This window comes from Maylandia zebra, linkage group LG7, assembly GCF_041146795.1.
Source record: "Maylandia zebra isolate NMK-2024a linkage group LG7, Mzebra_GT3a, whole genome shotgun sequence".
Taxonomy (NCBI): Eukaryota; Metazoa; Chordata; class Actinopteri; order Cichliformes; family Cichlidae; genus Maylandia; species Maylandia zebra.
Genome location: NC_135173.1, coordinates 15,159,352 through 15,172,057, shown reverse-complemented (window position 1 = coordinate 15,172,057; position 12,706 = coordinate 15,159,352). Strand labels below are relative to the sequence as shown.

The 12,706-nt window shown below is 39.6% G+C and overlaps 2 protein-coding genes across 4 annotated transcripts in view; both read right to left on the bottom strand.

Annotated features, from left to right (window-relative positions):
* The window catches only part of eps8l2 (EPS8 signaling adaptor L2), a 30,913-nt gene extending 25,159 nt beyond the window's left edge, over nt 1-5,754 (bottom strand). Inside the window, exons 1-3 of one of the 3 annotated variants that reach the window (XM_004553015.5) lie at nt 5,533-5,754; nt 693-743; nt 209-255 (exon numbers count right to left, since the gene is read on the bottom strand). In XM_004553015.5, the coding sequence (XP_004553072.1) occupies nt 209-255; nt 693-727 (82 nt within the window). In that variant the 5' untranslated portion in view covers nt 728-743; nt 5,533-5,754. Of the gene's footprint in view, nt 1-208; nt 467-692; nt 744-5,532 lie in introns of those variants that run through there. The other 2 variants (XM_004553014.3, XM_004553013.5) reach the window with 2 other exon arrangements.
* Nucleotides 5,755-6,892: 1,138 nt separating this feature from the next.
* On the bottom strand, nt 6,893-10,885 carry LOC101472937 (transmembrane protein 80). The gene is made up of 6 exons (XM_004553398.2): nt 10,852-10,885; nt 10,675-10,691; nt 10,496-10,589; nt 10,335-10,427; nt 7,979-8,180; nt 6,893-7,270 (listed from the first exon to the last, which is right to left on the bottom strand). The coding sequence occupies exons 1-6, from the start codon at nt 10,868-10,870 to the stop codon at nt 7,258-7,260; spliced, it is 438 nt and encodes a 145-aa protein (XP_004553455.1). The 5' UTR covers nt 10,871-10,885; the 3' UTR covers nt 6,893-7,257.
* Nucleotides 10,886-12,706: the final 1,821 nt, after the last annotated feature.

The following is a 12,706-nucleotide window of genomic DNA, read 5'->3' as shown; positions in this document are numbered from 1 at the left end:
ATTCTCAATACTAAACATCTAATTCCCCGACACGTAAGAGTGTCCAAACTCTTCAATGACAAGCTGTAAACTGTAGCTAGCCTGCTGTGAGTCATGCCACAGAAATAAGGGCATGTCGCAACAAAGTTCTGGAAACAAGCGAACAACAAAATGATCTTTCAGGAACAAACAGCGCAACACCTCAACCTACTTCCATGAAGCCACTTACCATAGAGGGCCTTGGCGCTGAGCTTGCTGTCCGATCTGGCCACTCCACTGAAATGACAAGAAGAGGGTACAGGGTTACGCAGCATGCCCTTCATCTTCTGACCCGCACCTCACGATAGTTAAGTGTCACAAACCCTTTTGCATGCACAGAAAAAAATACGAGCTATATACAGAGAGGAGACTGGCCAGCACTGGATGAGATTAGCCTGAGATTCTGAGCATATGGATCAGGGAGAGGGAGAGAGGGAGAGTGGAAGAGGGAGGGGGGGGGGTGTAGGGCACAGGGGAAGGCTGGAGCCAGAGACCCAGGCAAAACAAACAATTTTCAACAGAGCGGCTCTGTACCCAAAGTCCCTGACCCACACCACCTTCCACACACTGGGTTAGTGATTTTCTCTTGCCTGTGTGAGAGTAACCCAGCAGCATTATCTAACACACTGAAAGGTAAACATCCAGAGGGGAAGCAGCAGGAATGTGACACTCACTTGGCTTGCTTCAGCGGAGATCCCTGGTGATTCATGATTTAAGGCATCTACCTGAATGAAGAAAATGACAGACAGAGTGAGAGAAGAGAAGGAGGAGAAGGGAAAATATTTTACCCTACAATAGCGTCGAATTTCCCAGAGGAACCCACCCGAGGGATTAATAAAGTTCTATCTTATCTTAATAAGCATGTGTCATGTCTTAAAAACAGCTCAGACATTTTTCCAAGCAGAGATTCCTCGCACTCCACTTTGAGCTCATTTATAATCCAAAGGGTAAAGGCTCATAAATCTATATAACTACATTATCAAGGTTGCAGATCCAGTATGCAAAGCGTACTCTGCTGCACACTCTGTTTTTTCACTGTAGAGAGCCAGGTGTTTGGCCTGTACTGCTAAGAGTCTGGGGGCTGATCTGGGACAATGGCAGGCAGCAGGCTGACGTACTCTGTGTAATTAGATCCAACATGTTGAAGACTATATCTGCATAGCTGCAATTAATTAACTCGGTTGGTTTTTACATCCACATTGATAATTGTCAGAGTCCCGAAGGACGCAGCGTGTAACAGAGCACTGCATCTAAATCTGAGAGATCAGTGGGAGCAGAAAACGAGCGAAAACAACTGTCACACACCTTTCAGCCTGGAGACTTTAACCTGTCTATCAAGCCATTCACAACAAGGTTATATAATGTGAGCCACAACAAACACTGTGATTGAACCAGTGACTGTACAGGTGACTTTTTTTATAGTCACTGGCATGAACACGTTATCACACTAGAGATTTTGCAAGGACTTATAAGGATTTCAGCTACATTGCAGACCATAAATAGATTAAACCTAAATGCCATTACAGTAATTTTTTTTATCAATGCATGAACCACTAATAACCGTGAGTTGAACGCAACACTGAATTCTCAGCTGGAGTGACTTTTAGACTCCAAATATCACTTTAAGCAGCCAGTTCAGTTTGTATCCTCAAACAGGGATGAGCGTTTAGAAGGAATTTCAACTTTTCTACAACGACACAAACTGTGGGAAACTGACACTGAGATACTCGGAGGCATTGGGCGTGCTTCCCACAACAGGTATAAACATTCCAGTATCTTTCTTTTTTAAACAAACTGTTCTGACATTTCCTCGTGTCATGCCTTACCTCCTTCCTGAAGTCAAAACTGTTATGTCGTCCTAACAAGCACTACTCTACGCTACTTATCTACAACCTATAGCAGTTACATGTGTACGGGTGCGGTCTGAAAAGCTTATCTCGTTGGCCGATCATAAACTTAATCTCATTTACGGATAATCTCTTCAGATCTTTTGAAACAAAGAGGGGGCAATTCATAAAAGCAGTTTAGCCAACCACAGTCATACTTATTATAAGTTAAAATATGGTTATGTCCACGATGGGGCCACCTCCTCGCTGAAGATTACTACAACAAAGAGTCACATGAGCAAAGGGAAAAAAAGAAAAGAAAAGGCTATATTTACTTTAGTAAGCCTGCCCAAAAGATAGACTTCCTCTTTCCGCCCTTATCACTCTGGCCATCCTCCGTCAGTGCTATTGTTCACGGTTCTGGCCTGTTGCCAGGTTTCAGGATGGAGGTGAAGCCAAAGCAGTACAGGTAGGGTGTCAAGTGCTGTGAACTTGATGGCAAGAGGCCACCTGCTCACCTCCGCTTACTGACATTTATTGTGTGTATTGCTGAATAATGACAACCCTTTACTCAGAGGAAATTACACTGAATGACAGCAACAATTACGTACTAAACAAGGAGCCCTCTGAGAGCAAAAACCTCCACCCAGGCAGATCACTCACTGAGCAGTATTTAACTTTAAGGAAATAGTAATGCATTTTACATTTGATTATTAATTTGGTTCTTTTAAACATACATTTCTATATACATCAATAAAAACAAGTGCCAAGTGCAGAATTTTGTTTTTTGCCTCACTGGAACTTATTTAAACACGCTTATTATTTTTGCGGCTAAGTACATTTCTTAGTCAATTTAGTAATAAATAGCAAGTTAAGAAAATTGAATAAAAAAAAATCTAATAATTCAGGAACATTGTACATGTATTCAAGCTGCTATGTATTGAATCAGTCATAACCTGTTACTGTAATGTACATAGCAAATCCAAAATAAAACAAATGTTGACAATACAAACAAAAGCAGTAGAATTTCAAGTAGTTTTACATGACGTGTAAGGTGATACTTAGAAGCTCCTTATATCATTGTTGACCTTCAGAGGTCAGAGGTTAAATGTGAAGTTATATTTTAAATCTTCATACCCTACTTTGACAACACAATAAGAATAAATGTTTCTAAGGCTTTTTGCCAATTTTCAACCAACAAATCATTATGTTGACCTCAAAGACCTTGGTGGATCTCAGCCAAAACATAATGGATTGCTAACATGAGCCCACTCTACACCTCTACAAAGTTTTATTAAAATTCATTCAAAACATTTCAGGCTATTATGTTTACAGACAAAATGGCACGCACGCATGCAAATACAACCACAAACATAACCCCCTTGGCCGGGTTAATAAGAAGCAGAGGATGCTCGTGTTTTTTCTTTTAAATCTACTAATTTAAGAAGAAAAAAAAAGAACAACAATATCAGGCTGGTTAAATTTCATATTTGAGAGAATTAGGTCCGATATCGAATTGCTTTCTTTGACAAAAAGTTATCTGAGTGTGAGTCCCGACTCAGCAAAGCTCTGCCTTATAGTACAGTCTCATATTTTAGATTTGTGGTATAATTGTTTTTGGATTGAAAACTGTCTGTCAGCATGCTAACAAATACAAACCCACAAACTCACATAAAGGTTTAACACTGAAGGTTAATTCAAATCTATGTGCGTGCATATTTCAAAGTGGATTTTCTCCAGGAACGTGCATAATTATGAAAACCTCAATATTTCTTTGCTCATAGTACGCCACATACGGTTTGGACTAAATAAACAAAGGTTTCTTTAGTGCAGGATTTGCAGAAAAGGCAATAGCTACAATAAAATACAGAAACGTTCTACAAGAGGCTATTTCAGTTGCAGTAGGCAGAAATTTAAAAAGACAAAGTAAAGGTCTGCTGGCCTTCACTCTCTGTTCTAAGCCTGGCATATCCACACGCATGAAATCTCTCGGGGTTCTCACACCCCAGGAGACTGCAGCTCCTTAAGTTACTTTAAACGACAGCTCTAAAACAAACAACATATAAAAAGCATTCCAGCTCCAAGCAACACTGCAAACGCCCCACAACACACCTGAAGCTGCACAAATGAGTCACAGCCTCATTACTGTGACATAATCAGCACATGCTCATTAGCTGCCTCTTGTATAAGGAACACTTGTTTTGAAGACTGATGTCAAATGAGTCCGACTACAACAGATGTGCTTATTTTAAAAACATCAACGCTACAAAGTTAGAAAACCTTATATAGTAAGTGCTGCATCAATGATCTCTTATAAGTGCCATTACATTGACCCATGGTCTTGAAAAACAATCTCATTAGTGATAACAGTTCCTTGCTTTTTTGTAACTCGCTCACACTGTTATGATAGCTGGAAGTAACTTTTATAAAGACTGTGACTCTCATATTAGTAGCTATTACTTCTCTTTTGGTGATTAATGTGCAGCATATTAGGAGGTTACTCCTACACCCATTAATCTGGAATTAAACCATGATCCTTTGACAATCGAGTTAAATGCTGCAATTAAAACGGTTGGTGAAATCAGATGTAAACTAGGGCAGCGACGTGTACTTATCTGCTCTGTTGCAAGCAAAGCAAATACATGCACGCTCAAAAACATGAAGTGATAGCTTTGTGCAAAATGCATCTAAAATATATCAAATCAAAGTGTTGTTAATTCAAATAATTCTTCATTGAGGAAAATGTGCTTGGTATAAACTGGATGTGTGCTAATTGAGCAAATTTCATTTGACCAGACTCCATTAAATGTAACACTTTACAATGTACTGTGTGAAATTACATAGGAAAATCTACATGTAATCAAATTACTTTTGATAATGCACATGCAGTACCTGATGCACTGCAAGAGTGTCAGTTATACTTCATCAGTAACAAACTTAACAAAATGTGATAACAAATTAGCTACGAGTCTTTGTCTAATAACACATTTTAATTAAAAATGCTTAGAGGTAGTGCGTGTGTGTGTGTGTGTGTGTGTGTGTGTGTGTGTGTGTGTGTGTGTGTGTGTGTGTGTGTGATATAGATCTCAGCTGGATACAGTGGCTTTATGTGAGATTATAGACTACACTATATAATATTAAAAAATAAATCGTGTATATTATAAGCTCATTCATTAACATGTAGTCTATGCTACCAGACCACCACCATTTGTTTTCTCTGCAAAAAAATTGAAACTTTTTATTATATATATATTTTAAAACCTCAACACACCACGTCTAAAACAACAGCAAACATGACTTTTGACCACACAGGAACCAATTACTTGTTTATTATACTGCCATCTGCTTTCTTCCATGCCAGTAACTGACTGCTTCCATGAAGCCTGGTGGTTCCCATCCATTCGGTTCACATCGGTGTACACAAGGTTACACGGAGTTTATAAATGAATACGTTTAACTAATCACGCAGCGTTATTATATAAACTTAGACAAGACAAACTTAAAGGGCAAAGTTAAACTTTTACTGGCGCACAAGATCGTATGACACGACTGAAAAGCTCCAGTGTAGTCAATTTGCGATTTATGAAGCAAATACTTATTTATTTATTCGTTTTAATGTAAATTTAATGTAATGGCTTTAGACACAAACAGTTGACTAGCATATCTGTTACCCATCATTGAAACTTACTGTGAAAATTTCCGGATTGGATGCGAAAGGTGACAAACGTGGATGAAACAGCGCCTTAAACATCAGCCAGCCATCCCAACCTGCAGCTAGAAGACTAAAAGAAAACCCTCCGCTGCAAATCTCGCACTATCTCTAATCTCAGTAAACCCGCTGGACTCCAAAACTGCACACCTGTAGCACAAGAAGCTTCCAGTCGGTTCTCAGAAACTGCGCCGTTGAGAAGGTGACTCTGCAGGTAACTTTAGAGGGGCGGAGCTCCTTGGACACCTTGTTTGGAAGGTGGGTCGGTCCTTGTGTTTTTCTCAGAATCTGTCAGGATGGTGACAGTTTTGAAATATGCTGGTGGTGTAACTCCAGTCATTCGCTAAAAAAAATGTCGCCAGTCACTATTCTTTACAATATAAGTTAATGCAAATCATGTAATCGTTCGGCGCCAAACGGGAGGAGGGGGTAGTCCTTCCTTATTCTCCCGCAGTTTGATTTTAAGGGATTTAAGTGGTTAAAGGAGTAATTGTGCAAACAGTTCTTTAAAAAATGTTACTTATTCCGGTTTACCGTGGGGGAACCTTGCGCAACGGCTGGAAGCATTGTTTCAAAATATAAACGACACGTGGGATCTCACATGAGATGTCGTGGGTGACATTCTACCAATGACAGGGCAAAATAAACCGTCAACTTTACATGCATTGATTGAAACGCATTTTCCAATAAAGCTCTTCTCAGGTGGAAGCTTTTAAATTCTGCAGGTTTGTCGTTGTGCAGCAGCACAGTGACTGGTGTAAACTAGTCGAATTCGGTGGGGGGACTGAAAGAGGAGCAACAGCGTGGAACACTGCCCAGGTTTCAGTGTCACCAGCTGGTAAGAATGACCACTCTTTGTATATTGTGCTGTCCTTGCAAAGAAAACCACTAAGATAATGCAGTTCTCAGAGAGGCCTTATTTTTTGTTGACCCCCCTGAATCACCTTAGAATTCACAGCACAAAAGTCTTTGTATAAACGTTGCTGCTGACATCCAGCCAGTGTTTGTGCGTGCTTGTTGCTCAAGGACGGGCACTCTGAAATGTGGATTGTTTTGAAAGTGGTTACTCTGGAAACATTGTCCCTGTGTTTGATCATTAACTTCATCTGTTTGAAGAAAGGAGAGTCGGAAATGCCTCAAAGAACAACACTGACAAACTGCTCTGAGTGCCTGATCTGACATCTGATATGCTCAGCTGAAGTCTAAGAAGCTGGCATGCAGAATTCATATTTGATATGTGATATTTTCAGGTCACTTCAGGCTCTGTTGGCACTTAGAAATGTGATTTGTACATATGTGTGACCACGCTCCAGTTGACTTATTAAAACATCCCACAAAAAACCCCTATATTATTTATTTCAAAAATATTTTCCAAGGAAAATCATCTGGGAAGACTCAAACCTTTATCAACGCAAGTCTGCCCTCTACTGTACAAAACAGGAACACACATAAAAAAAACATTTAATATGAAAAAAAATCCCTGAGAACCTCTCAGCACAGATTAACTCATATTTTTCTATCCCTGCATTTTAACTTATATTACTTTTATAATAGGCACAACAGTCCAAATAAGTATTTACAACACAATCCAAGTGATGCTGTTAATTTGTGGTTTTCTTCTTGCAAAAAGAAATCACAGTAGACACACTGTGAGATAAGATGTAAAAAAACAACAACAACAACATGACTTCTTCATGGGCTTCTTCATGAGTGGACCCTGAAAAACAAAAACAAAAACAAAAAAAAACATATAAAAATAAGCTGTATCATTGCACATTCATTATACGCACAACCCACTCATGAAACGAGCTGCCCAACAGGAGGATTGTTAGTTTACATGGTTTTTCACACAAACTAAACCCCTCTCATACAGATTTATTCACTGATCTGCTCCTCATGCACACAATAGAGATTCCGATCAGAATAAGAGAGGGAATTATCGTCGTTGCATCTGTCCTGGGAGGAAAATTTGAGGATGTGATGACATTGCACAAGGTATACAGTATCACATGAAAGAATGCTGCCATTATCAATAATTCAGACATGTCCTAAAGGGAACCGGGGCTTATTTGTTTCATAAACAATAGCATGAACACAAAGAAAGCGCGCCAATGTGGGGGCTTTCAAAACATACGTATGAGATGCTAATGATGTCGACAAATCAACTCAATCAAAATAAATGGAGCCTAAAATGTAGGCCAGCCTCCTGTGGGAATAATGAAGTGTTTTATCTGTGCTTGACACCAGATATTGTAATTTACCAACCTATCTGTCAATTATGCTGACTTGATAAAAAAAAAAGGGGGAGGCATAGTAAGGGTAATACAATAAAAGCCTCTTTGCCTGTCATGAATGAAGCCGTTGAGCTTGAATATAAAAGCTTTGGTTTAGTTTTGAGAAGTGAAATCATGAAAGTGAAACAAACCTGGCAAATCTGGTTAAAGTGCTGAAAGCCAAGACTCCGTCTAAACCATAGAGACTGAGTGAGACGCTGCTGATGATTACATCCGCCCTCATCACGTAGCTCTGCCACACTAGGAAGTAGACCGTCAGCAGGATGGTTGCCCCCGTCAAAAGGAGGTTGCCAAAAACATAGGTCTCGCTCTCTGTCAGGTTGCCCTTCACACCTGTAGACTCAGAGAAAAGCAATGTGTATAGACTGTCTTTGAGTTTACTGATGAATGTGTCCATTTGAAGCAGTCACATTCGTCCTTGACTACGCTCAGGCCGCACAGTGCCACAGTGGTTAGAATAGAATAGAATAGAATTCAACATAGCACTGTTGCTTCACAGAAAAAAGGTTATGGGTTCAAAAACACCAGTCAGCTCTCTGTGCTAGCCTCTTCCTCTTTGCATAACTGGTTAAGAAATTGGCTTCATGGATTGAGTATGTTTGAATTATAAGTGCATGTATTTAGTGAGAACAATGTTTACAATATTATCACATGATATGAAAACGCTATTATTTTGTTTTTAGATATCAGTATCATCACATTCAATTTACTAACATTTCTCAAAGCATATCAATAGTCATTCTGTCAATATGTATTTTCACAACCCAAGCCCTCATTTTTCACATATTTCAGTGTTTGCAAAAACTTTCAAAACCCTCTTAAGGTACAATTTGTGTCCTCCTTGCTAACTAGTAAGTGAGGATTAATAATATGAAGGACTCTCCTCTAACCTTAGCTGGATAAGCAACCATAAAACAACAAATTAATGATTATTACTTTTTTTGTTTTATTTTTATTACCTGGTTAAAAATATAATAAAATGATATATCCTCTCCTCTTTACTCACTTAAGTGATTCAGGATCTGTTACCAGGCAGATATTTGTAATTGTTAATGTTTAAACTGCATCACATTGGCTGATGTCAGCACTTTTCAGCTTAAGATAAAAAATCCAAGCGATGATAAGAGGATTATGAAGGAAACAAACTGAGTGTAAGGGGACTACTGGAGAGTCAAAAGCACTGCATGTGGTGGTCACTTTATTAGGTACACCAAATATCCCAACTTGACATTTATGGCATTGTTTGTTGTCATTGCTGGAAGCAGCCATTAGAAGATGGGCACAGTGTAGTCATAAAGGATCAGATGCGGTGTTTAAATGATATTCAGTTGATACTAAAGACCTTGAAGTGGAGTCCAGAGGACATTCTGTATATACAACAACCAGCAGCCTGAACCCCACTGATACAAGGATGGATGCATGTTTTCATGTTGTTTACACCAAATTCTGATCATACTATCTGAATGTCGCAGCTGAATTCAAGAACCACACCTGGCAACATTTTTTCAATTTTCTGTTGTCCAGTTTTAGTGAGCCAGTGTTGTAGCCTCAGTTTCCTGTTCTCACTTGACAGGAGCGGCACCTGATGCTGTCCTCTGCTGCTGTAGCCCCTCTGTTTTTAGGTTCAATGTGTTGTGAGATGCTCTTCTGCATGCCTTGGCTGTAACGAGTGGTGAAATCCAAGCAGTCCTCTGACCTCTGGGATCAACAAGACATTTTCTCCCAGAGAACTGCTGCTCACTCAATACTTTCTCTGTTTTGGACCACTCTCTGTAAGGTACAACTGGTGCTATTGCTGCATATGGTAAATGGACTGGTTTATAAATAGTGCCTTTCTACTCTCAGAGAACCCTCAAAGCACTTTATTTACCCATTCATATGCTGAAGCGCTTTCTATCTAATGACATATATGTACCTTTACCTCCTGACCTACAGCACACCAGCAGCCAATAAACAATCTTTGCAGTGAAGAGATGTTGCAAAGACCTAATTAATAAGCCATAAATAAAAATCTGACATAATTTTAAACGGATTTTTTTGCAATTTCCTGTTAACTAAGACCTTTGTAATAAAAAGTTACCTTATTTAGCCTTTTATAAAATCAGATTTGAAATTCTTTGAATCCAGGATCTTGTGATAATAAACCAAATCTGGTTAATCTGGTTTATCATGAGTGCGTGTAAGCGGTCGCACATGTTTTTTTTCCTTCTTGTTTACATGTTGTGCTAAAATGTAAATAGAAACTTGGAACACAAATATTTACATGTATTAAGTATATGTATCACACTTCACAGTTTAGACCTACAAATTGGATGGGTAAGATAGTTACGGGTAAGGAGTATTAAAGTAAATGTGAATTTGTGCAGGGTCCAGCATGTTTTCTATCAACCTTGCCAGCTTCAAGAAGCTGTATTAAACGTATAATAAGTAGGGCATGATAACAGCATGCTTGAAATGGTGCAACTGGCTTTTTGATCGCTTTCTTACCAATGTAGAAATGGAGAAACTCCAGAGCAGCCAGCAGGAAGAGCAGAAAGATGTCACACACCAGAGCATCGGAAGGATAAGACAGCACCAAGCCTGAGAGCAGCAGACACGGTTAGGTACATCGGAGTCTTTGGAAAAGTCGCGTGAGAGACATCACTCACTCTTTTTGATGATTAACCCGAGAGTGAAGAGGAAGTAGAAGACAAAATAGGCGGCTGTCACATGGAGCAGCAGCTGCAGAGTCACAGACGACAGCTGGGTGCAAAGTTAAGCATCACTCGTTATCAGATACTTTTCTGACTGTGGCGTGCACGTTTTAATAATAAAAAGAGAAGGATACGACACCCGCCGGCCTCCCTGCAGACACAGACACACCGAATTAGACTCGGCACAGTGGACCAAAACAGGAAGAACACCGCTGTGAAGTTTTTGTGCGTTAAATTAATACAATTTAAACGTTGTGATACGTTTACTGCTAAGGTTTGTGTTTAGCAACCATAGCAACGCGTCCACCTACCTGGTCTGGGCAGCGCCATTTTGATTTTTTTACTCTCTTTAAACTACAAACGTTAACGTCGCCGCCTGCTGGTGGGAAGATAAAACTACACTTTGGGCCTGGCCAGAAAAAAAACCCTTTATAGCTAACATATAAAATGGAAAATAAATAAAGTAAGTAAAGCAAAGTCATCTTTATCGCTGGACTGGACCCTTTTAGATCACAGGTGTTGGCTTTCAGATTAAAGCCTATGTTTGATACCACTGGTATAAACTGTATTGCTTTTTGTTTTATTGGCCCTGGTAATTTCGCTTTTTTACTGATTAATTGCTGAAACACTAACATCTACTGCATTTAACGATAGATTTAGCGATCTTAGATAGAAAAACATGTTTTTGTATGGTTTAGATATAATAAACTACTCATCAAAAAGACATGCTGAAAGGGATAGCAGGGATAGCAGAGTAGGTAGAGTTGTTGCCCCATGATCGGAAGGTCAGGGGTTCAACTTCACTGAACGGCTAACTTGAGGTACCCCTGAGCAAGGTACTGTTCACCCACTGCTTCACTGGGTGAATGGGTTAAATGCAGAGGAGTAATTTCCCTACGGGGACTAACACCTACACATTTTGTAAGAAAAACAACAGAACCATACATTCATCTATACCTTAAATAAAACACATACGTGTTTAATGAATATACAAACAAAAGGCAGTTTTAAAAAGATGTGTTTGTATTTTGTCTTTTTAATCTGTTATATCTTGTAAAGCACTTTGTGATCTCTATCTAGAAATGTGCTATATAAATAAAATTTTACTTACTTACTTACTTACTAATGAATGTGTGGATTTGACTTGGCCTCCAAACACTCCAGATCCCAATCCAAGGCTCATTCAACTGAAGCCTTGCCACACTGACCACACTGAAAAGCCAGATATTTCCTACAGGAGCAAAAGCAGAGCTAAATGGAGTCCATAGATGCTGGATTTTAATTAGGTCACTGATTGCTCACTTGATTATTAGGCTATAAAAAGTACAAATTGATTCTGTTTTGTTCATTTGTTCCAAGTGGCTAAACAGTCCATCAGTAAACCGGGTGAGAGTTGGAACGCAGGTCACAGAACAGTCTGCCAACAAAGTTTTTAAATTTTGGAGTATCAGGATATAATTTGTCATTTGTTTTTAACTGATAACTTCAGTATTTATTATTTTTGTTGCTAAGGAAGACAGTCATGATCAAAACCTCACCCCACACTTAACCACACTCCAAAGTCTCCATATGTCTTTGTTCGCAGGGTTTATTTCGCCACAACATGTAAGATTTGTGCATGTGTGCGGCACACTCATTCACACACACATACAGTTCGCGAGCTATATGAGATAAGACATACAGAATACCAAAATGAACTGCTTTAACATAGCCAGCTGTTTCATTGTCCTCCGCAGCCTCTATCTGTTTCTCTTTCTTGCTTGTCCTCTGAAACAATCTGCATAGTGTGGCTGGAAGAACGGAGGCGTTGTTGTGGTTGAATGGAGGAAAAGCAGAGGGGTGAAGGGGTGGAGAGGGAGATGGTCCAGCTGTGGGGGAACAAGACAACACAACGGCATCTCACATGTGGGGGAACGGGGGGCGGGGTGGGCGTCAAGGCAGCGGGGGCTGCACACAGTGGCATTGTTATAAGGGGGAGGGGGGGGGTGGGATGCAGCTGATAAGGTTGAGAGAAATGGATCATTCCTTCAAATCCTCCCCTTGGGAAGCTTTGACACAAAACACTCCTGTTGCTGCTCGTTTAAGCTCAGGAATTCAAAAAGAAGTCGTTTAAACCACGAAACTGACTCCAGGTCAAAGTTTCACAAATGTTTTTATTACATGAAA